The following is a 23,106-nucleotide window of genomic DNA, read 5'->3' on the forward strand; positions in this document are numbered from 1 at the left end:
TCACATACTCCTCCGAGACATGGACACTGTCCAAATCTGACGAAACCCTCTTAGCCGCGTTCGAGAGGAAGATGCTCAGAAGGATACTTGGCCCCGTATGTGTGGAAGGACAATGGAGGAGCCGCTATAACGACGAGCTGTACGAGATGTACGGCGACCTCACTGTCGTGCAGTACTATCTAGGTACTGGTCCTGGAACTAATATTGACCTCATACTCGTCCTGGAAGCGTTATTGGACTCATACCGGTCCCAGTAATGATCTTGAACCTATACCAATCCCTCATCCGAACACCGACCCTTGGTATTCCTTTGGATGGTCCGACAAATCACAATATGACTAGAATATTTTCACGAAAAAAATTGTAACCCCGCTGATCCGATTTCTCGATTTATGACCGTGTATAAGCATCAATAAATTATTAAACAAAAAAGATACCAAAAACATCCGATGATCCGATGAACCGATGAACCGATGATCCTCTAACACATGGTCCACGAGCAATACGGCGCAGTTTTTGTTTTGTGTTTATCACAGATTTATTTTATTACCAAAAAATTGCATTTGAAAAAACCGAACCGAAATGGATTTTCTTTTATGATGATTTCCCGCCCAACCAACACGCGCGCGCAAAAGTGTTCTTTAGTTGTTGTTTTTTTCTTCTTCTCGTTTTTACTAGTTTTGTTTTCTTCTTTTGCGCTCTGCTGCTAATAGATGTGTGTGTTTGTTTGTGTAATTTTCTGTTTGTTCAGTGTCATTTTGTCAAGTGTGATTTTTTTTGTAAGTTATTTCCCTTTATGTTTTCTTTTTCTTTTTCTTTTTAGCTATTATGATTGAAGTATGGGAACATTTGTTTTTTTGTTCTAAACGTTCTTTTATCGCTTTCACTCTCTTTCTTTACTATACAACACATTCTGCGTGTATGTGTGTATGTCTGGATTTGTCGTGTGTAAGTTTTGTATGAGGATAAATTTGTGTATATGTGTGTCTTTGAGAGAGAGAAATGCAATTAAATTTGCTTTCTGCGGTAGCAGCAGAGGAGTTGGTTGGTTCGATTGGTTCTCCTACACCGCAATACGCTCGCCAAAACTAGGAAACAATATCAAATGTTGATGGATTTTTTGTTTTGTTTGGATTCACTAAGCTAGCCGTCTGCTTGCGACCTTCCTAATGCCGGGTCCTCTAGCCGGTGATCTTCGATCTGCATTGCGATAGTAATAGCGGACATTGTAAAGAGTTTTCTTGTTTTTTTTTTTTTGTTAATTTTTGTTTGTTGTTCTGATGATCAACTTTTTTGTTTTAATTTCATTTGCCATATCACTTTCCCAATATGGTTATCCTAGTGCCATTTGCTACTATCAAAAAGAATCAGCTTCAACATCGCTCTTTTATACGCTCTTTTATCTTTTCTTTACGTTATCAACAGTCAAAGCAATTTTTCTCTTTCTTTCCTTTTTTCTGTTTTTCCGCCTTTTGTTCGGTTTGGTGATTAGTTTACAATTGCTAAGAAAACAAACCAAACACCCCCTTCTTACTGGTACACCCTCCTGCATGGCTTTGTCTAGGCAAAAAGGATAATATATTAACGGATACTTTTGATATCCTTCGGCTTCTGTTTCTTTGTTCTGTTTTCCTTTTCCTTCGCATTAGCACCTCCTCCGCTTCACAACAACTTGGAGCGGTAGGCTCTCTTACGTAGGCATGGTTCAATAGGCTGACGGGCAAAACAGGCTCACGGGCAAAGGAAAGCATTACCCTGCCTAGTTTTCTTTTTATTTTTAGTAAATGTAGCTCGTTTATGGCACGAAGATGGCGTACGTTCTTCGCATGGTTGTTTGTGTGTGTGTTCGATTTTACAATTATTTACGGTAAATGCTTTCGTTACGCACAAAATTGCAGGCGAATGGCGGATGAGGAAGGCAGAGGAAAACAGATAGTGTGACACTGTACACGTGGGGAGCCAACAACCGCCGCCGGGTCAGTCCCGTCTCCGGGGTGGGAAAGTTCGCTTCAGCTAGAGAATGCGAGCATGAAAAGCGATTGTTACTGTAGTTGAATAAAATTCTTCACTAGAAATAACGTAAAAAAGTGTGACCGCGCTCTGCTGCTCTCTGCCCATTTCCGTTCCGTGTGGACCGGGCAGACACAGGAGCGAGTTGTTGGGCATGTGTTTTTTTCGTATGCTTCAAGTAGATAAATTGTAAGTATTTATGGTAAGTAGTATTAATAGCAAATTCGTAACTAGATATATTCAACTCCGTCTGTTCGCCCTGTCGACGGTTCGATGCACGATCGTAATGGAGCGCTTGGGATCGATCCCGTGCCCATCATTTATGCAGCCAAAAAACCACTCAGTAACCGAACGGCGGATTAGTAGTAAGGAATGGAGAGCAATAAAAACAATCTCAACAACTAACTGAATCAAGACCACTGTTTAACAAATTCTATTCTCATGTTCTATCTGATTTTCTACCTCGCTCCTTCGCCACCTTACATCTAGTGATAACAGAATGGATAAAGCAATCGTCGTGTCGCGAATCGTTCGTTAGAAAGTGATAAGAAACTGTGCTGTGACATTTCGTATAGGAATCGTAACAAAGAGCAAACGTGTGGCGCCATTTTTGGCCATAATGGTAGCACAAACCTGTTTATCCTGCAGTTTACTTGTTGTAAGATTTTTGTTTTTCGTGAGTTCACCTCTCATTTGTTTCTTTAAGGTCTGTGTTCGCTGTAACAATGATTTTTGCCCCACTCGCTGTCCCGTTTTCGGGTACTGTTGTCTGCGTTTTGTAGAAAGAGAAAAGCAAAACGGATTACGACAAAAATGCAATGCCTGTCGTGTGTGTGTGTGTGTTGTTTTTAACCTTATATGTAGTTTTACATCTCTTTTCTTTTCGTTTCGGTTCTACATTTTGATCCGGTTTTAAAGGGGTTTCCTTGTGGGTGTGTGTGTTTTCGCTTGGTTTTGAGTTTCTTTTTTACTAAAGTACATTCTTGGTTCAATGAACGGGAGCGCGCCGAAACCAACAAACCGGGAACCACCGGCTTGCTTCTGCATCTTTAATAAATTCTTTGGCTAACTGTCCTTTCGATAGTTTCACAACAAAATCTCTTCGTGTCCATTTCCCTAAAATGGTAACAAAAATGGTTTTAACCGATTGGTTGCTACTATGCATTGTGCTATAAAGTTGTTCACGCTCAAACGATATTCTCTACCCGAATGTGTTACACGATCACGAAAGAATAGATTATAAATTGTCATGAAGACATCGACATCTTGCCGTTAAGTGTACGCGAAACGAAAACTGTACTAACAAATTGACACTAAAGCAGCTACTAACGATGAGTCCGTATAACAGTTGATAGTATAACAGTTGGAATGAATAGATTGAAACTAGAGTTAACCACTAATAAAATCCCAAGGAATGTAACACACATTCTTCCGTAAACAGAACGATGAACCCATTCTCCTCGCATATCCTCACAATAATATCTCTCCCTTCCCAACCCTGCAACCACGTTCCCGTTTGCTGGTTTGTCGCCTGACCCGTTGATTTGTTTTTTTTTTGCAGTATGCGGTTCTTCCTGTATACGAATTGCTCCACCCGGTCGCTCCGTCGCTACACCGTCTACGGTACGGTGGAAAGGAAACCCGAACCGGAAAAAGGGAACGCTATTGGGCAGTACGCGCTCACGAAGACGCGTCTCAGAGGTAAGCGAAGAGGGCGCCGGCAGTGTACCGCCGCCCGATGCACTGGCCGAACGCTAGCAGGGCAAGCAGCAAAGCAACATTTAGCCTCGGTATGCTACCGTCACCGCACAGCTCAATCACACTTTCCTGCAAATGAAGCAAAGGAGAATTAGATTTTCGTCTCACATCCAAACACACCACACCGTTACTTACATTCGCGTGCTTGTTGATGCAGGTGAGCGGCCTTCGACGCGGCAGCGGATCGCTCCGGGCTTTGTGGCAGGCGAGCGAAGCATTGTAATCGTGCTCCACTGGCCACGTCGACAGCTGTGGCACGTGGGTGGGCAGTGGGCAGAGCGTGTCCAGCACGAGCAGCAGCAGATTGCTGGACGGAATCGGCAGCACTACGTAGGGACTGCAAATAAACAGGACAGGAGTACAGGTGAGCTTGGCTGTTGCTGTGGCTAAAGATCGGGCGTTACTACGTACCGTTCGCACTGGTGGGCCTCCTTCGTGTATACCGACGGGTCGACGTCCATGTTTAGCTCGTACAGCGTGATCACGTGATCGCACGGCTCGGGACGTGTACGGTTGATCAGCACCTTGTTAAACTCGGGCTCCTTGTACCGGTTCAGCGTTGGATCGTCGAGATCGCCCAGCTCGGGCACCACATCATACGCTCCGGTGTCGTACACTGTGTAGAAATAAATAAAAAACGAAAAATCATGAGCGGTTGCACATCACGATCGCTGCAAAATGTCACTGTCAATGTCATAAAATAATCTGACCGAAACAAAATCCATGTCAGCGTCACGCACTCAATTGTGATGACCAGAGGTGATACTCAAAACGTTTGGTGTGACCAATACATGCTTCATGACATTTTTGCGACCATCGCTTGGTCAGTCACTATGTCATGACTTTTTTTACAGTGATCAGTTCTGCAAAATGTCACTGAGATCGTCATGACAAGTTCCAGCTGAATCAAAATCAGCATCACGAGCTATCAGATGATCAGAGGTGAGACTCAAACAGTTTGTGACATTGTGTGCAACCAACTCTTGGTCAGTTACTTGGTCGTGACATTTTCTGTCGGTGATCATCACAATAGTCATGAGAGATATGCGGTGTTTGAGAGTGGTTCCAAGAATCATAATGAGCAAGTTTTCTCGCTCTGTTTGACCCAACTTATAATTAAAACAGATAGAGCGAGATAGTATGCTCATTTTCTTGTTTGAGACCACACACCAAGTATATTCCAAGAATGTCGTGATTATTGCCCACAGAAAATGTTGTGACCAAGTGAGTGCCCAAGAGTTGAGTGCTAATCAAAATGTCACCAAGCATATGATTGATCCATCAACTGTTTTTGTCTCATGTCTGATCATTTCAATTGTGCACTTGAGCTGATTTGAGCTTGGTTTCAGTCATGAGTGTTGAGTGGTGACTGAAACAGTGGCATTTGGCAGCGCTGTTCACAGCCAGAAAAATCATGATTGTGATTGCGCCTGTTGTCAGTAAGAGTTTTGCGTTTGACTCAGGCACTCGCTTGTCGATTCCGACATGTCATGATGCACTTTCATTGAGTATCAGCAATGAACATCAAACTACCACGGATATGTTCAGTGTTTTCGTTGGTGAACTTTTCGTGATGCTCATGACATTTCTCAGCACTGCCTATCACACCTCACTTCACCAGTAACACTTACTTTCATCGTACGCCCGTGCCAGGCTGAGAAACAGCTGCATCACCACCCACACCAGGTACGAGAACGTGTTGGTCAGCAGCCACCAGAGCAATCGCAGCGGCGTCTGCAGTACCGTGCCGAGATTGATCGAACCCTTCGCCATGAAGCACACCGCCTGGTAGTCGTACACGGTCACATTGCGAAAGATGCTGTCGTCCAGCAGGCGCTGCATGAAGGCGGGCTTCACCTCGCCGAAGAAGGCGCCCGTCTCCTGCAGCTGCTCGCTGATCACCACGAACCCGTTGTTGTCGATCACGTAGCACTGGTAGTCGCCGGTGAAGCAGGTCTTCTCGCACCGCGGATCACCGTGGCCGCACTGGCTGGTAATGTTCTTGAACAGCGTGTACAGCGCCGAGTGGTGGAACTGGAAGCCGACCACCGCGACCGGCGCTTCGCGCGCCCCGTCCGCGTGGAAAATCGCATGGCTGGCGGTGACGAGCGTGTCGTTCCGGTTGCCCGCATCGAACGGTACCGAGTAGACGAAGCTGTTCCGATCGCTATCGTCCTTGCCGTTCTCGCCGTCCGCACCCTTCCGGTTGCGGTTGCTGTAGTACAGCTCTACCGCCCGCTTGTACCACACCTCGTCGATCGCTCGGTTGTGCGTTTCGCTAAAATCGGGTCTGAAACATATCAAGGGGGAATATTACATTATTAGTCATATGTTTGGTATGAGTGAGAATGACACCGTTCCTTACTCGGCTTGTTTCGATTCGTCCGCACCGGTGGCGTACTCCTGCCATCGCGTTAGCCCTGAGTGCGTGGCCAGAAAAGAGACGGTGATGCCAAAGCGCTGTTTAAACTCGTTCCTACAAGGAGGGAAAATGACGTATTAATATTCTGGTGCAAAACATTAAAAAAGGCTACAAGATCTAGAGTGTACATGTGAAGTATATCGTCTGAAAATAGTTACACGTTTTACTTATTGGAATGCTTATGCTTATTAGAAAATTTAAATTATGTTTACATGTTTTAAGTCGACTAATTTCCGACACTATTTTTCTAATAAGCAACGCAAACTTTTAATTACAAACTGCTTGCAAAATTGCAGTAAATATAATCCTAAAACGTATCGTCTTCTCTTCTCGCTCGCAGCAAAAGCCTGCATACTGTACTGCCTTTAAATGTGATCCCTTAAATTACCTTGGCAGCAAACCCATCAATACAGCGATAGGACTTGGACTGTTCCGTTCGAACGTTAAATGAAGGCAATTGTACACGAAAGGGTATGTGTGGCAGAAGCAGGGGGTAATGGTGGTGGTGTTTTATTGTGTATTTATATATATTCGATAGCAGAAAGAGAAGCATCCGGTGCATTAAATAGTAATAATTAGTAGCGACAAATGGGGATGAAAATAAGGATCAAAATTTTTGATTTGATTTGTTTGTACACACAACGATCATATACATTATTTTACCCAACAATCGTAGCGGAAATGGTTTCGTTTTGTTACGGGGGAATGATTAATGTTAGTGCAGAGGAGAGAAATGATCAAAAATAATCGAGGAAAATGGGAGGAAAAAAGAATTTGTGCGTTAATATGTTATATAATTGGTGTTAGTTTTTATTACACTGTTAAATAAAGTGAGCAAGAAATACTTTAAAACAAAACAAAAATACTAAATCAAATGACGCTTTCCACAAAGCAAAAAGTAAAAAAGGAACAAAACAAAACAACAAAAAAGTACCATTAAAAAAGGATATCTAAATACAGTTTGCTGTAAGCTGTACAACTGAAAACGCAAAAAAAAGAAGAACAATGCTCCCAACACTTACCCTTTCTCGTCCTTGTTTCCGCCACTCCCGCTAACGTTCTTCGAGAACCATTCCGTTACCTTTGCGTCGTAGACGAGCGCTTGCATCAAACCGCGATCGCCTGTAGAACGAAAAATGGGAAAAGTGGCCCAGTGTGAACATTGGCAATCAGCAAAGAAGGTCGCAAACGGCGTCAAAGTGAAAAGAAACTTTAATTTACAACAAAAAACACACATATACACATACGGACAAACGCTATGGTGGGGAAAGGTCTATATAAAATTGTGTGACTCAGTGACTCAGTGAAAGAACGGAACGGAAGATCGAAAGTGCAGTGAAGTGAATTATTAAAAATAAATGACAAAAAACCCAAAAAAAAAACTCTATGAAACCAAAACTTCTCCACTGCTGCACGTGCTTTGTGAACTGTACAGGGTGCGTTTGAGTAGGGGTGGAAAACAAAACTGACAATGGTGCGCTCACTCACTCACACCAAATGCACAAACGTTCAAAAAAGGATCAGAACAGAGAAAGAATGCGACAGCGACAGTGGAAGGAGTGGAAAACGGTGAAAAGAGGTAGATGCAGATACAGCTTGTAGGTAAGAAAAACAAGGTGATTTAAAAAAAACACACACATCTAGTTCGGTGGTGAGGTTGGACTACTGTACATCAAATCACAGCAAGGTGCTTTTCACGAGGGCGTGTGTCGTGGAGAGTGCCGTAGAAAACGTGTGCTGCTAACTATCATTCCACAACTTTGGCAACGACCTCCCTAGCGAAGGCGACAAGGTACGGTGGTGTAAACGAGACGGTGCAACAAGAGTTAACGAGTGTGTGTGTGTCTTGGGTGAAGGTGGAAGGTGAAACTACGGAACACAACGGGAACAACGGGAACATTACAACTATCAAGAGAAGTGGTGCACGGTTCTAGAATCACTAGTGAAAGGACCCGGATAGACGGCATGCTATAAAAACACATCGAAATCTATCGATTGCATTTGGATTAGATAAGAAAGATGTGTGTGCAAGTGTTATTTCGTTTAATTTGTTAATTTGTCATTGTAAAATGCTTTGCATTATTTATTTATTTTATTTTCACTATTAAAGGACACGCCGATGATGGAGGCGCCTTGTACTTTGTAGGAAAGATCTTCAACCCAACATAATATTTAAACAATTTTGCAATGCACCAAAAGTAGGAATGTTCAGATAATTTGTTATTCAATTGTATCTATTGTCTCCAATAACTTATGAAAAGATTTTTATCGTTCTTTAGAATACCCTAACAGTAATATAACTAATAGGAAAAAACGCAAAAACAATATGTAATTCATTCTTCAAACCTATCCTAACCAGAAGGAAGATTTAATACGTGATAAACTATCATCAAAACAGATCAAAATAACTCCAGAAATGCCGGAGAAGTGTTAAAAATAGTGGCTGACAGTGTTACTAAACTGATTGCATGACTGTTAGGGGGGAGCTTGGGTGTACAGTACGTGTGTGAATAAATGCTTGTGAATTCGTGCTTTTCAACTCAGGTTCCAGGCTCAAGGTGGCATCGAGCTCGGTTTTACTCACAGTAATAATAGTCCTTATCTGGCAATTTGCCCGTTATATTAGCTGCACACGGGGTATTACGGTCGACGATAGTAGTGACGCAAAAAAAAAGATAATATGTTTGAATATGTTGGAACCATTAGCAAAGACCAGTTGGCAGTACATCACAGCACAGTTAAAACGACGGCAACAATCGACACAGTGCATCGAAATGACAGACAGAGCGAGAGAAAGAGAGAGAGAGTGGGAGTTAGGTGTGCGTATGCCAACGTGGTTAGTGTAAGACAGAAAGATGTCGAGTAGGTGCAAACAACACACACACACACAGACACACAGAGGAAAGGACAACACGGATGCACAGAAAAGGCGGCGAACGGCATTCGAAACAGATGACACAGTTAGACGAGTGAGGAGCATTGGCGCACGAGATGTACGTTTTACAGGTGTCCGATCGCACGATCGAGTAGAAGCAGGTAGAAGATGGAGGATGGTTTTGTTTGGTTGTTTGCAACGACAGAGGCACAGTAGTAGAATGGCACACACACACATCGAGTGAGGTTGCGAAGGAAACCGACGGATGATGGCGGATGATGATTGTTGGTGGTTTTGGTAAGTAGAGGCGTCACGAGTTCCATTGAAACCGTGAATCGGAAACGTGAAGAGGTGTGTGGAAAGAGAGAAGAGAAAAGAACCGAGAAAAAAGAAAGAAAGAAAGAAAGAAAGCACAATTTAATATTACACAGTTTTTGAGAGCGCATAACAGAAGGGATGACGTGGAGTTCACCCAAGATGAATGGAAGGCATCAAATTAGTTCTAAACGATTCTAAGAAAGGGGTATGAAAACATCGCTTTGACATAGAGTTACTGAACACGAAATGAATGAATGCGTAATGCGGAATATGTGACAATGTTCACTTAAAATTGAACGATGAATGTCTTGAACAGACATATAAAACAGTGAATGAAACGAAACAGTGACTACATGGGACCACATGAAGGACCCATGAGAGAGGCCGAACAGAGCGAAAACAAACGTAAACCTATCAACGAAAATAGGCAGATATACAGAGAGAAAGAGAGAAAAAAGAAGAAAAAAAACACAACCAGCCGGCAGAAAAGAAACACAGAAAACTGACATCGATTCCGAAATGGGCTAGAAACGACAGAGCAGAGAGCGCGACGCCCGAAGCGCGACGCCCGAAATCACAACCACCAAGCACTAGATGTGGATGCGATCAACACGGAAAACATGGCAGCACAAGCACACACACACACACACTTACAGAACATGGCATGTTCCGGTGGGGGCGGTGTGCGGTTTGACGGCCACTTCCAGCCACCGAGCTTCATGCGCTCGAGGAAATGCTTCAGCTCCAGCTCCGGCGTGGCGAACGTTTCGTTCGGGTGTTCGTTTAAATATTTACAGTACACCCTGTGGAAGAGGAGGCAAAGCAAAGAGCCATTAGTAACTTGAACTTGATTCTGCCGAACCTCACGAGCCGACTACTACTTACCAATCCGGATGGATTTTCCAATTGTTACCGGTGAAGAAGCTGGCCACGTTGCTGCCTTTCGCGTGAATACGGTGGATCTCGTCCTCCGTGCGTATCTGCAGCCGATTGAGCCCGTACGTCTCGGGATACGTGACCACCAGCGTGAACGGGGTGTTCTTGATCGGTGTCCAGTAGTACTGGCGCTTCGTACGCGATACCCGTTTCTGTGGAAAGTTTTCGAGGGGGACAATTTAGTTTTAGACTGCGAACATTGAGGGTTGGAAGTACGCATGGGAAAAATACATACCATCTCATCAAAGTGGTACTTCACCCGTATCCACTTGGCTCCAGTCGACTGATTAATGATAGATTCACGCATCTGTAGCAAAAATACAACCAGGATAGTGTTATTAGTTTCATTTTTTTAATTGAAAATAAATAATGATTTTCAAAAACACAATGTTATGACACTCACGTTAAGCAGTTGGTTGTTAAACTCTCGTGGCCCTTGGTCGTCATCGGTCAACTCGACCTCGATCATGTCGACCGTGTTGTAGGCTGGCTTGAGAATATCTTGAAACTGAAAGCGATTGCACATAAAGCATGTTTATTTACTTTCCAACTGTTCCGGTACCGCCACAATGCACCAAACACGCGATACTTACAACTGGACGGAAGTCAGGATGCGTGAGGATGTAGCCATTGTTGGTAACAATGAAGGCGTATCCATTTACACCAAGCTGACAGAAGACGAAAAAACAGGCATTTAGTTAAACTTTGTAATAAATATCGCATCGTTCGTACGTACCAGGTGAGGTTTAAGGTATTTTTTTATTTCCGCTATTGGCACATCGGCTCCAGCCACACCGAGTATGTTGGCCACCCGCGTCTGCGTGGGATTCAGAACAAAGTTAGTTTAGCATTTGCAACACTACATTGTTTTAGTACTTTTGTTGTTGTTGTTGTTACCCAGAACGTACTAGCACGGTTCTACTACATTCTACATTCTTCAGATGTTCAAAAAGAGGGACTACGTGTTTACTGCTGGTAAAAAAACCACGAACGATGAACGATGTAATGAATACTTTAACTGTTAATGTTTTTATAAAGTGAAGAAAAAACTCTATAAATCGAGTGCTATGAAAATTGAAAAACAAAACCCAAACGTTTCAAAAATGGTAATAAAAACTGTTCTACAAGTGAGATTGAATTCTATGATAAAATTGAACCGTAACGTAACACGCATGACAAAAATGGATGAGGAGAATGATATTGCTGATAGTTGCGTTATTTATATGAAAAAGATGAATTAGAGATAGAAATAAAAGATAAAAAAACAGCTAAGTGCATAATATGAATAACTAAGAACTATGAACGCAACAAAACTAATTGTAACAAATGTTGAAAAAAAATTAAGTTTCATTGTAAAGTAAAAAATAAAACATTGTTTTAAGATAGCGGCAAAACGTAACCACTTGTGCTACATCGCGTCATTTAATTGTAGCTTTTAGGCGTGCGCATAAAGCGCCATCTATGAGCAACAGATTGAAATTATACTACTGATACTACTGATGATTTATTTGAAAAAACCAAACGATTGACATATGCTGCTGTAAAACCAATTGTTAGAATCATCGAAGAGAAGTATACTAGAACTAAAAATAACCTAATAGCACTTCAACAGCATACTAAACAATAATTCGTGTACACTAGTGTGAGTCGAAGATCGTCCAGCCCACAAACTGCTGGCAATGGTGGGGCAGTTCGGAAGGGGTGTTGTCGGTCTGGAAAAAAACGGATAGGATCGGGACGAAAGGACAAACTCATTCTCAACGCTTTACCTCTAGTAACGGTCAAACTTTACGCACGCTTTCACGCACACGCACACATACAGAATAGAAACGCAGCACGCAGGCATGAAACGACATGATCACTGAAAACTACTCAAAGATTATAATGTTAAACCATACCTATAGCTATAGCTTGTTAGAGCTTCAACCGTTTTCCCACTAGGTGGTTAATGTTTAGTACAACCGTTTTAGAACATTACTCTTTTTTTAATGTAGCAGGTTCGTTGTTTATTGCTCTATGCGTATGGATTTAGTAAACGTCAACTCCAGTAACCGTTTAAAACTGTAACTAAGGTTCTGTTCGATTATACAGTACTAAAGTATCTAGGTGTGAAGAAAACAACGTGACTATACTCTCTAGCGAATACACACTAGACTAACAGTTCGTTGCAACTGCAACGGTATACTGAGCAGTACGCTAGACAGGTGGAATGTATTGATTAAGTAGAAATATAAGTACAAATTACTCGCAGTACTGTCTGCGATTATGATCCTAGTAAAACTGCTTTCAAACAACGCAACTAGGGATATTTCAAATGTAAGAATGTATGTAAGAAGTAACAAGGGATGGAACCTCAAATCAACTATACGGGTTGGATCTGCATACTGCCAACTGGTAACACTCAGTAACGTATCCGATATACAACTCTTTCTCTCTTTGTCTCTGCAAATCTCTAGAGTTTGCACGTACAATACAGTGAACTAGTTTTGTGTGTGTGTGACTGTGGTTACAGAGAAGCCTAGCGGTAAGTACCTCGCGAGTGATCGTCACCCAGTATGCCTCGTTCATCAGTATATCTTCGGTGATGTTCTTCACGTGTAGGGGTTGGGTTAAGATTCAATGAGTAAGGTTAGTATATCCAGAGCGATACACCATCATCCCAGCGACAATGAGTTCGATTTGGGTGGACAAAGAACGGTAAGCGACGGAGGGTTATGTACGCAATAGACCCCATAGTTTCATCGTTCGAGTGTGAGAAGTAGAAAGGCACAGAAAAATCATTAAAGGTAAACGTCATAATATTACAATAAGTAGATTAAAGTAAGGAACCCAACAAAATGTTGCACGAAAAGAAGCACAAACAAGAGCAATCAAAGGTGGTGTAACTGTAAAGAAAGGCTTGGAAACTTATTATTAAACAAAAAACGAGAAAATGTGGATGGAACGAAGCAAAAAGTGGTTGGCATAATAAGCAAAAAGTGATTTAAATTGTAGAATTCGATCAGAAGCGATCAGCAGAAGGGAATCAAGTTGATTCCCTGCCTCAACCAAACGGCGGGAATGGATGATTAGCTTCTGGATGTGAGTATAGTTTACCTTTCCTGTTCATAGATGACATCTATGTAACATTACCTGCAATCAAATCTAGACGGTTGCTTACTTGACGATACTACACTTACCGCATTCTCTCGGCGATCAAACACCGGCACCGAGACGGTCGTCATGAAGTTGTACTTCTGAGTGTTCGAGTACGGGTCCTGGTTCTGAAAAAGTACGCAGATTAAACAATCATTAAAATACAGAAACACAACTAAATGGCAACGTAATAAAAATAATATAAAAAGTAAAATCCCTAAATTTCCGCTAGAGGACTCTGGACACCTAGTTCTTAGTACAATTAACAGATTTTATTTATTTATTTATTTATTTATTATTGTCCAGCGGATACAGTTTGATCCAAAGAACACTCCCAACCCTTACTCCTACAACTAGCAAAGCATAACCTAACTAACCCTAATCTGACCTAGTAATTGACCCAAGCTGGTTTTTAAAACAATCTAGACTGAGGTTGAAGTCAAAATGTTGGTAGTTTTTGTTGAAGCTCCTAAACATGTCTGTAATGGGTTCGTAATCAGCATAACGTGATCTTGAGCGCGGTAAGCGAAAGAATTGATCAGTTCTAATAATTCTTTCAGGTGAATTGATTGTCAAGTTCGCCAGTAAAGATGGAGAATCTCACCTCGTACAATTTTTGCCACAAATGAACATTGGGCTACTTCACGTCTTTTCTCTAATGTAGAAAGTCCTAGTAGCAAGCATCTTGAATGATAATCTGGCATCACGCCAACGAAGATGCTGAAGAGCTAAACGAATATAACGTCTCTGAACAGATTCAATTTTATCTATCCATACACGGGAACTGGGATTCCAAGTAACGCTATTGAATTCGAGTGTAGGTCTAACGATCGCAGCATATATAGCCTTTCAACACATAGGGTCAGTAAATTCATTTGCTTGTCTGATTAAGACACCTAGCATCTTATGAGCTTTGTTCACAGTATCTAAAAAGTGGTCATGGAAGGTTAGTTTTTGATCGAGCAGGGTGCCGAGATCGCAGACTTTGTACCGTCTTTCTAACACTTTTCCACAGATTTTAGAGTCATATTTCAATGGACATAATTTACGAGTAAAACTAATACAGGAACATTTGTCTATCGAGAGCGTCATATTATTGCGAACACACCACTTGTAGAACTGGCTTGCTGAAGAAAGTCATTAATAAATAAAATAAATAAAAGCGGCTCTAGGTTGCTATCTTGGAGGACACCGGAAGTGCTTGCAAAACTATTAGAGAAAGTAATATGAAGTAAGACCTGAACCACTGAATTAAGTCAACACCGATTGCGAATCATTCAAAATTTTTTTAGCAACAGAGTATGATTAACGCGGTCGAATGCTGCTTTAAAATCCGTATAAATCACGTCTGTTTGGAGATCGGAGTCCATTCCTTTAAAGCATTCAGATGTGACCTAATCCAGGGTTGGTCGAAATAGACCTTTGCGGATAATAAATCTTTTGAATTACTATTCCCCGAATTCTAAAGATTTCAGACTAGACAAGTACACGATTTCAACGACCTCCTGGGTACTATGACCTAAGCATCAATCAACAACAAATTAAGCTCCAACACTACTCACCATGCGTTGCTTCATGATCATGCGCCGATGTTGCTCTTCCGGCGAGTAGAACAGCACCCGATTTTTGCGATAATCGATGAAGCGTTCCTTCTGCTCGGCTCGCTCCTTAATCTCCCATAGCCAGTCGGTCATTTTGGGATCCTAAAAGTAAGCGAACAGACATAGAAACACTGCACGTTGGCACGCTTTAGGCGATCTCTCTCCACAGGCCTACCTCAACGTCCGCATATATCTCCGACCAAACCACCGGATGTTCGCGCTTGTTCAGCACCAGCGGTCGCGCAATGACCGGTATATAGTTCAGCACTTCCTCCCGCACCTCCGCCATCGTACTGAGATGCACGTAATAACCCTGATTGCGACACGCCATCTCCTTGATCTCCTTCACGTCCGCCACCTCGCGCCCGATCAGGTACGTAAACACGCGCACCGGTATGAACGGAAGCTCCTTCCAATTAAACTGCTCGAACACCTCGTCGAAGCTGTATGGAACACCATCCGAGACCAACATGATCGCTTGGTTGCACCGGGCCCCGTTGCGGGTTTCCCGGAACTGTTCCAGCAGCTCGAACGCCCTCGTGAGGGCGGCTGAAACGTTAGCGATCTCATTGGTCTCTATGTTGTCCATACCGAGCTTCAGCTCGCGAATGTTGCCCATGTTGGCCTGCACGAGCGTGTCGCGAAAGCACGGCACCACTTCCGCCACCTCTTCCGAGAAGGTGAAAATGTTGACGTAGTCGTTCGGTCCGAGCGTGTCGAGGATGTTCGAGACGACGTGCTTGGCAATGTCCTTCCGCTGGCCCGTCATCGAGCCGGAGCTGTCCACGAGGATCAGCATATCCTTGGGGCTGTTGGCCGCCTCGATGTACCAGGAGCGCAGCCGGCAGTCGTACAGGTCGACCGGGTCCTGCTCCCACTTGGTCGCCGGGAACTGGCGCAGGAAGCCGCTCGAGCTGCCAAAGTACTGCCACGTCAGCGTCGGGTCGCCGATGTAGTTGTTGTAGAAGATGGAGTCGAGCGCCTCGGACCACTTGATCGCCTTGATCACCTCGGTCGCCCGGTCGTACACATTCGTCGGCACGTGCACCGAGCTGACCGTCGTGTTGACGGCCTCGTTGAAGAAGTGGCGCTTCTTCGTCAGCACGATCTCCTTCGGCGGTATCGGCGTGGTAATGTCGGCCGGGTCCTCGTCGATCATCGGGATCGGCGTGGTGATGATTTCGCCCGGCTCGATCATCTGCTTCGCGTTGTAGTACTGGAAGCTTTGGTTCACCGGCTCCTCGTCGAACGATATGGCAGTGTTCTCTGCCGTATCCATGATGCGCTACGGACGGGGAAAGGTGAATACAAGGTGGACTATTAGTGATCACTCGAGTGAATCTGTTTGTTATAATTATTTTAAAAAAGAGTAGATATAAATACACAAAAAAGCGCTTTAAATAGGTAATAGATACAAGTACTTTGACCCTTAATTACTGACGATTGTAACGCTCCGATAACCATTATAATGAGGGAATATGACTGTAAGCGAACTGTGAGTGGAATTGGCAGCAACCCAATCGAATATAGCTGTGAATTAGTTTTTCCAAACAAAAAATATGCTACAATTCCATATTCATATGCTGTTCATTTCTCTAAATTCCTTGCTGGCCACTGATCTTTATTGCAATTTCTTAGCGCTTGTCACGTTTCCAGCACCCCTCTTAGGAACGCTTTCTCGGGCGAATGTTGAACTGTGCCACCGTGCACAGCACCTGCCGATTCTTCGCCCTGCCCGTCGTCTTTATCTCCCAAAAGGTGCTTCCAACCCCCGGCAGATAGTTGCTCAGCTCGTCGGTAATGACATGCTCGGTCACGTTGTACACACCCTTCCGGAACGGACACAGCGGCTTCGGGCTGACTACGGCGTAGTGCTTCGCGTACGTCGCTTCATTAGCCGCCAGCCAGGCACAGATATCGTTGTGGCTGATCGGGCCCAAAAACGTCCGACAGCTGGCTGGTTCCTGCAGGTTGTCGCACTGCTTCACCGCTATCTCCACCGACCAACCGTTGGGAAAGTCTTCGCGCAGCACCACCTCGCCGGCTGCGCTCGAGTGCGTACGGTTGTACGACCCGATGCGCATGTCGGGCATAAAGATGGGCAGCTCCTCCTGACCGGGGCACTGGCCAAACCGCTTGGGGATAACTCTTCGGGCGCCGAAACCGTTCAAAATGGAAGCACCATCGAACATTCGCAGCACATCAGCTTGGGCCGGAAACACGAGCTGAAGCAGCAGCAAACTAAATGACCACGGCATGTTAGAGCGCATGCTGGCTGTTGACTGCGCGGAATGATTCGAACGAATGGTGCGAACGGCGCCGAAAGTGCCACTCTTGTGCCATGGATAATGCGGCTCAGCACCGGAAGCAGTGTTTTAAGCGCCTTTTAATATGCAATTAAATGCTATTTTGGTTATAATTGCGCATGGAAAGGGAGGGTTTAGAACGAAAAACAAGAAATTTTCTGTACATAAACGTCGTTGAGGGGGAATATTCTTTTTAATTTAGAAAATTCGAGTCGTCTTAAAGGTCATCGTTTATCTATTAAGATTTCACATTGAAATGCTACTGAGCAGCATTCATTTGATTTTTAACTGTTGTCTTTAGTATTATTTTTGCAATTAGGTTTTTTGTAGCAATTAAATTTCAATACTAGATATTCGCTACATTTGCAGTACTCATTCTTTTTGAATTTGATGGCTTTAGATATATTTGTTAAAAAAAATATTGTTTTTTTTTACATTAGGTCGTCTTGCTGAATGTTACTAATAGGGGGAAGTATGTAAAGCCGGCCACTTCTGATAATTAAATCGAATTATGATGTATTTCAATGAAGCAACATATAACTAAAAGGGTGAACACGTATTTGAGAATCATTCTAGCATGATATCTGTCAATTTGTGAACATATTTTAAATCGTGCTCCGTGCTAGTGAACATACAGCTGTTGAATAAACGACACCGCTTATGCTTTAGAGCATAACAAAATTATGAAAATTAAAAAAAAAAACAAATCGTTTCTTCAACAAATCGACGAACACCCTAACGGGGGTATATGGGGCACAGAAGATCCATGACTTATTGTTATTCTGCTATTAATTGTTATGTGACATGTGCCAGCAAATTATCTACGCAATTTATGACTAATAGTCATGGACCATGGACCAGTTACTGGTGCAAAACATAGACAATTGGCAAGAAATAGATCGTTGAAGCGCCATAAATGACTGAGTTCCACGCACGGTGCTGATGAGATTATCTCCCATATTACCGTTAGCGATCTCATTCGTCTATATGTTTAATAAATAAATCACATAAATCCGTTTAATTTATGTTAAATAAACATAAATCCGATGCACTTTGCATCATTACGTTGCATTACGTTGAGATTTGAACAGAAGTTCTATATGGTTTTAAAGATCAAAATTTGAAAGCAGACTGTCGACTTGATGGAGAAATCGCCCTGAACAATGCCCCGTAGTACAGTTAAAAGTCCCTTCAACATTGAGATCGCGTGGTTTAGCGATTCCCTATATCCTAACATTCCTTCCTTAAGCCTGAAGCAATCTCATCTGCTTGGGCCAATAATTTCAGTAAAGTTTTATTTTCTGCATTCTACGATTAGTTGGAAGCGGCGCTTAAAAATCTCAAAATTAACGGCAGAGCAAACAATCCTCGCAAACGACAAGAACACTTCTTGTTAAGTAAACCTGTTGAAATTTAACCATTTTCTAAAAGCGTTACCTATCTCAGGCTTCGTCTTTTCTATATCAAATGTCTGACTTGATCGTTTATTCCAAAACTGTTCAAAACAAAAGGGAATAATTGATGTCGTTTTGATAAAACTTGAATGTTGACTAGTTGTCTGTACAATTTCTGGTGAAATACGGATCTAGTTTAATACCTGCACAAATTTAATGATCGCTGTACTTGTACTTGGTATAGTTTTTTTAGCTTTTTTGCAATTCTTAATCTACTTTTCTATATATAAATACATTTTTAGTCAAATGTGTGCAAAAACACATAATTTCAACATTATATTTTGGTATTTTTTAGAGTTTTTAGGTGCACAGGTCGTACAGTAACGAGTATCGAATAATTGCTGTATTTCTCGTAATGGGTTTACTATCAACCTCGAAACGAATATTCATCGCTTGCAGTTAACTGAATTGTACAACTCGTACATATAGCTTTACTGTCCAGCGTCAGTCAGTATTGAAATCAATAGTCAATGATGCCCTTCCATTCGCTCTATTCGCAAGCCCTACTTCAATTGCCAGTATCATCACGTAAGCATCTGAATGGCCTAGAGCCTTTTAGCCGGCCCGATTTTTAGGCGCTCTGATGTCACCATTGTCAGTGTTCAAAATTGGTACTTTAACAAATTAAAATCAATAAGAGGTAGACTTCGTGTGAACCGTACTTTTAGGAATAATTTTTAAGGAAGCTTTTTTTTTTAATCCTTACCTTCACGGCGCTCACTTTCGCATCCATCATGTACTTGAGATCCTTGGCCATCTCTTCCACGATTTTTGCTCCATTTTTGTTAACTACCTGCGCTTGTTTAAAACTCTGCGGGAGAGAGACAGAGAGATAATAGGGATAATGAAAACATCGTACAATGAATTATCCACACAGAAAATGTTGCTTCGGCAAACGTAGATAACGGATGAATCTGGTACCGATCTGGTCCGATGTCCGCGGTGTCACGGTACACACACACACAGCCTACTTGTCCTGTACGGTGTAGTAGCACGTGTGCGTGCGTCTCCACCACCGTCTCCACTCACCAAAAATCGATACACTCAGGAGGTGTCAGATTCGGTGTCGCTCCGTCCCACTCTGGTGCACATCATCATCGGTATGATTGCTCATAAATTGGGAATACCCATAGCACGGACACTCCAGGTCACCAGATTCATCCCTCACCAACGTGCGAAACAGCTGACAACAACCGCGAGTCAGTCCGAGTACGTACCTCTTCCACCTCCTTTCTTCTCGTTATAAAATCCCCCAAATGCCACAGCTCACCGCCCAGTTTGGCCGCCCAGGCTTGGACACTGGAATGGAAACAAAAGAGCGTACCCCGAGCAAGCGGGTATTAGGCCTACTTTAAAACCCAGCCAGGGCCTACTGCCTACTTACACGTTGTACTTGATTGTTGTCGTCGGCTCATCGGCACTGCGGGTAATCGAGATGGCAAAGAACAGCAGAAACGTGAACGCTAGTATCCCGCAGCTACTTCTGCCGCCCGTGTACAACATCGTCGCCGATGGCCGCGCTCTGGTATCTCGGACGGTCCGAAATTTTGTGTTCTAGGCGCACACCAGGACCAACCACAGGCCCTTTGTGCTGGCGTGGCGTGCTGGTTTGTGTCTGCTGTTTGACGGCTGCTACAGCGGGCGGACGGGCGTGGGGAAGGCTTCACTTTTTACTGTCCCTCGTGTAGGCTGGCAAACGGCGGGCCGAGGCTCACGGACAGCCACACATCCGAGGACGGTGGCCAGCGTTATCCAGCGACGGGGGCAACTGGCACGCACGCACAGCACCGCCGACAAGCAACGAAGGAACGATGAAGTAATTTTCCAGGACACACACACACACTCACACACACAGAAATACACACGTTGGAGTATGCTTCTTTTGGGGACTGGCGCAGGAGTGGTTGGAGCTGTGCTTGAGCTACAATTTTCACTACAACTCTACCGAATTTCCAATCACAAACCAATCACACAATTAATGAACTAACTACGCATACACACACACACAGGGAACTCCAAAAAAACGGGACTCCTTTGTAGGGGGGCTTACAGGATTTTTCACCCGTTTTTTTCTTTCACTGCTGCACACACCTTTCTCCCACTCCGCACGCGCACTCTCTCACTCTCTCTCCCTAACAAAATCCTAACCCTAACAGAAACAGAAACTTCCCGACCACCGCAAATACCCGCACAGCACCACTAGCACTAGCAACTAGCTCCGTTCGCAAACGATTCCAACGCACACTTTCCAACGCACTCGGCATTAACCATTGTCCGACCACAGTGCGACAACAAAAACGCCACCCAGCACAGGTCCGCGGAGAAAGCAAAAGGCCCCCTGGTCGTTTTCAACCCGTTCAGCAGCAAACTGCAACAATGGCGTCCATCTTTTTCTTTGCCCTGGCGATGGTGAAAAGCCCAATACCGTTTCCCGTTTTTCCGTGTGTGCGCGTGTGTGTGTGCGTTTGTGGAGCAGATTTGACAGCAGGCCAGACACACCAGAAGGAAAATCTGAAGTTTCTCGATTCTCGGTCGGTCCTGCGCACTGCTGCACGGCCAACTGCCAAAATTGACACCACGCGCCGAGGGGGAGGCGATGTGTGCTTTCCGTCGGAGAAGCTGCTGGGTGACACGGTGAAGGAACATTGGCACATGGCGCGCAGGTAAACAATCAACACGTGGCTCGACACGGTGGCGGGAAAAAGGCGTTCGCGCGCGCTCGCGCACAATCCACCCGTCACAGCACGTGCACGCTTGCGGATGACAACAACGTAGCGCGGGAGGGGGGGAGCCTTCGATTTTGCGTACTACCAAGAGGAAGGAGAGGTGTTCGATTCCGATGTTGTTTACATTTTGTACGACAACGCAACGCAGGGCTTGCGCAGGGTCGAATTCGGGTTAGTAGGGATGCCGAACGGTGCCAACCAGGCTGCAGGACGGCAGGGATCGCGGAGAAGCGAAGGCACGGACGATTAAACTTGTTGCTGCCCCGAGCGCTGCTCGATAAGCTGCTCGATTTTGGGACATTTGAAGAAAATGCTTTTTGCTCGATTCCATTTAAATTCTTAGAGAATTGATGCAAGAAAACGGTTATCCTCAGAGCGATCCTGCGCTGAAAGTGCGGCTGTTCAAACAACGCACAGCGTAACACAGAACGTAGTAGCCACAGCAACTCTCGTCGTCAACGGCAAATCGAGTTCAAACGCTGCGTGGTTTCGTTGTTCCTTCTACCGACAAAATGCCGGTAGCGGTCCGTTTGGTGGAATTTTCGGCCGCCCTTACCCTGTTTCTGCTAGTGTCTAGTGCGGGCTTTTTGCTATACTGTGCGGAAAAAATCATCGTCTGCACTTTGCTGCTTTCGGAGGTAAGGCGCTATATCGAACCTGCCAACTGTACAGCGCAATTAATGCCGTGTGCCTTTTACCTACCACTAACTCTTGCAGCCCCTGATCGAACTGTTGCTGCTAATTATGGCCGGCTTTCAGTATGCGTTTCTGTGGTGTGCCGCCCAAATGTACGTCATAGTGAACTACCTTGCCGGTTGTGATGCGGTCGTACCAAACGTGCTGAAATGAGCAGCAAAAATCCCCTCTTCCCTTTCGTTCAAAATTGTGATGTGTAATAAAATTTTATTTCATTGCTAAAAACGCCAAATTTCACTGTGCGGGAAGAATTTCTCTCAGGGCCGTTTCCGAGACGCGCTTGACCGTCTCCGACACCAGGGCGGCGAACGAATCATTTCGAAAAAACTGTAAACAAAACCAACGTTTGCGTTGTTGGGCTTGGGTGAGTAAAACACTGATCACATCGCTACGGCAAAAGGACGCACCTACCAGCAAACCGATGATGACGACCGTTGGCCAAAACAGCAGGGACATGATGCGGAGTGCCATGCTCATTACGAAGTAGAACAGCGCCACGCCACAGGCGAAAAAAACCATCGACAGCATATCGACGGACTGGAGCCACTCGGTGAGCACGGTCATGTCGAACATTTCGGCTAGGTGGTTCTGAAAGCAAAGCCACGCCGTTAATGATCGTTAATTTTGTTCAATGAAAGGCGCTCGAAACTTACCCAAACTGCAGTTTCTTCCATTTAGAATTTTTAGTTGCCTTTTTCCAAATGTAGCCGGTGAAATAAGCAAACAGCTTGTTAGCAGTGTAAAAACAGTAAGGACAGCAATGGTTACTGCGTTTGGTCGACCTCACGAAACAAGGTGCAAAATCGGTTTTATCGAGGGGAGGGCGCATCCAGAACAGTTCATCTTTCAAGAAATTTTTACAATCGCAG

The 23,106-nt window shown here is 44.0% G+C and overlaps 1 protein-coding gene across 7 annotated transcripts; it reads right to left on the reverse strand.

Annotated features, from left to right (window-relative positions):
• Window positions 1–3,553: 3,553 nt before the first annotated feature.
• LOC1276178 (voltage-dependent calcium channel subunit alpha-2/delta-3) lies at window positions 3,554–21,294 on the reverse strand. Of its 7 annotated transcripts, XM_061643955.1 has the most exons (21): window positions 20,200–21,294; window positions 20,033–20,114; window positions 19,522–19,626; window positions 15,231–16,340; window positions 15,017–15,157; window positions 13,499–13,582; window positions 12,852–12,908; window positions 11,056–11,136; window positions 10,913–10,987; window positions 10,723–10,827; window positions 10,555–10,626; window positions 10,269–10,471; window positions 10,038–10,186; window positions 8,775–8,816; window positions 7,213–7,312; window positions 6,579–6,617; window positions 6,134–6,244; window positions 5,400–6,058; window positions 4,180–4,384; window positions 3,904–4,105; window positions 3,554–3,837 (listed from the first exon to the last, which is right to left on the reverse strand). In XM_061643955.1, the coding sequence occupies exons 1-21, from the start codon at window positions 20,316–20,318 to the stop codon at window positions 3,706–3,708; spliced, it is 3,873 nt and encodes a 1,290-aa protein (XP_061499939.1). In that variant the 5' UTR covers window positions 20,319–21,294; the 3' UTR covers window positions 3,554–3,705. The 7 variants fall into 7 exon arrangements, with proteins under 7 accessions (XP_061499939.1, XP_061499942.1, XP_061499941.1 ...); XM_061643958.1 differs by lacking the exon at window positions 12,852–12,908; XM_061643957.1 differs by lacking the exon at window positions 8,775–8,816.
• Between the last annotated feature and the right edge of the window lie 1,812 nt (window positions 21,295–23,106).

Source organism: Anopheles gambiae, chromosome 2 (genome assembly GCF_943734735.2).
Source record: "Anopheles gambiae chromosome 2, idAnoGambNW_F1_1, whole genome shotgun sequence".
Classification (NCBI taxonomy): domain Eukaryota; kingdom Metazoa; phylum Arthropoda; class Insecta; order Diptera; family Culicidae; genus Anopheles; species Anopheles gambiae.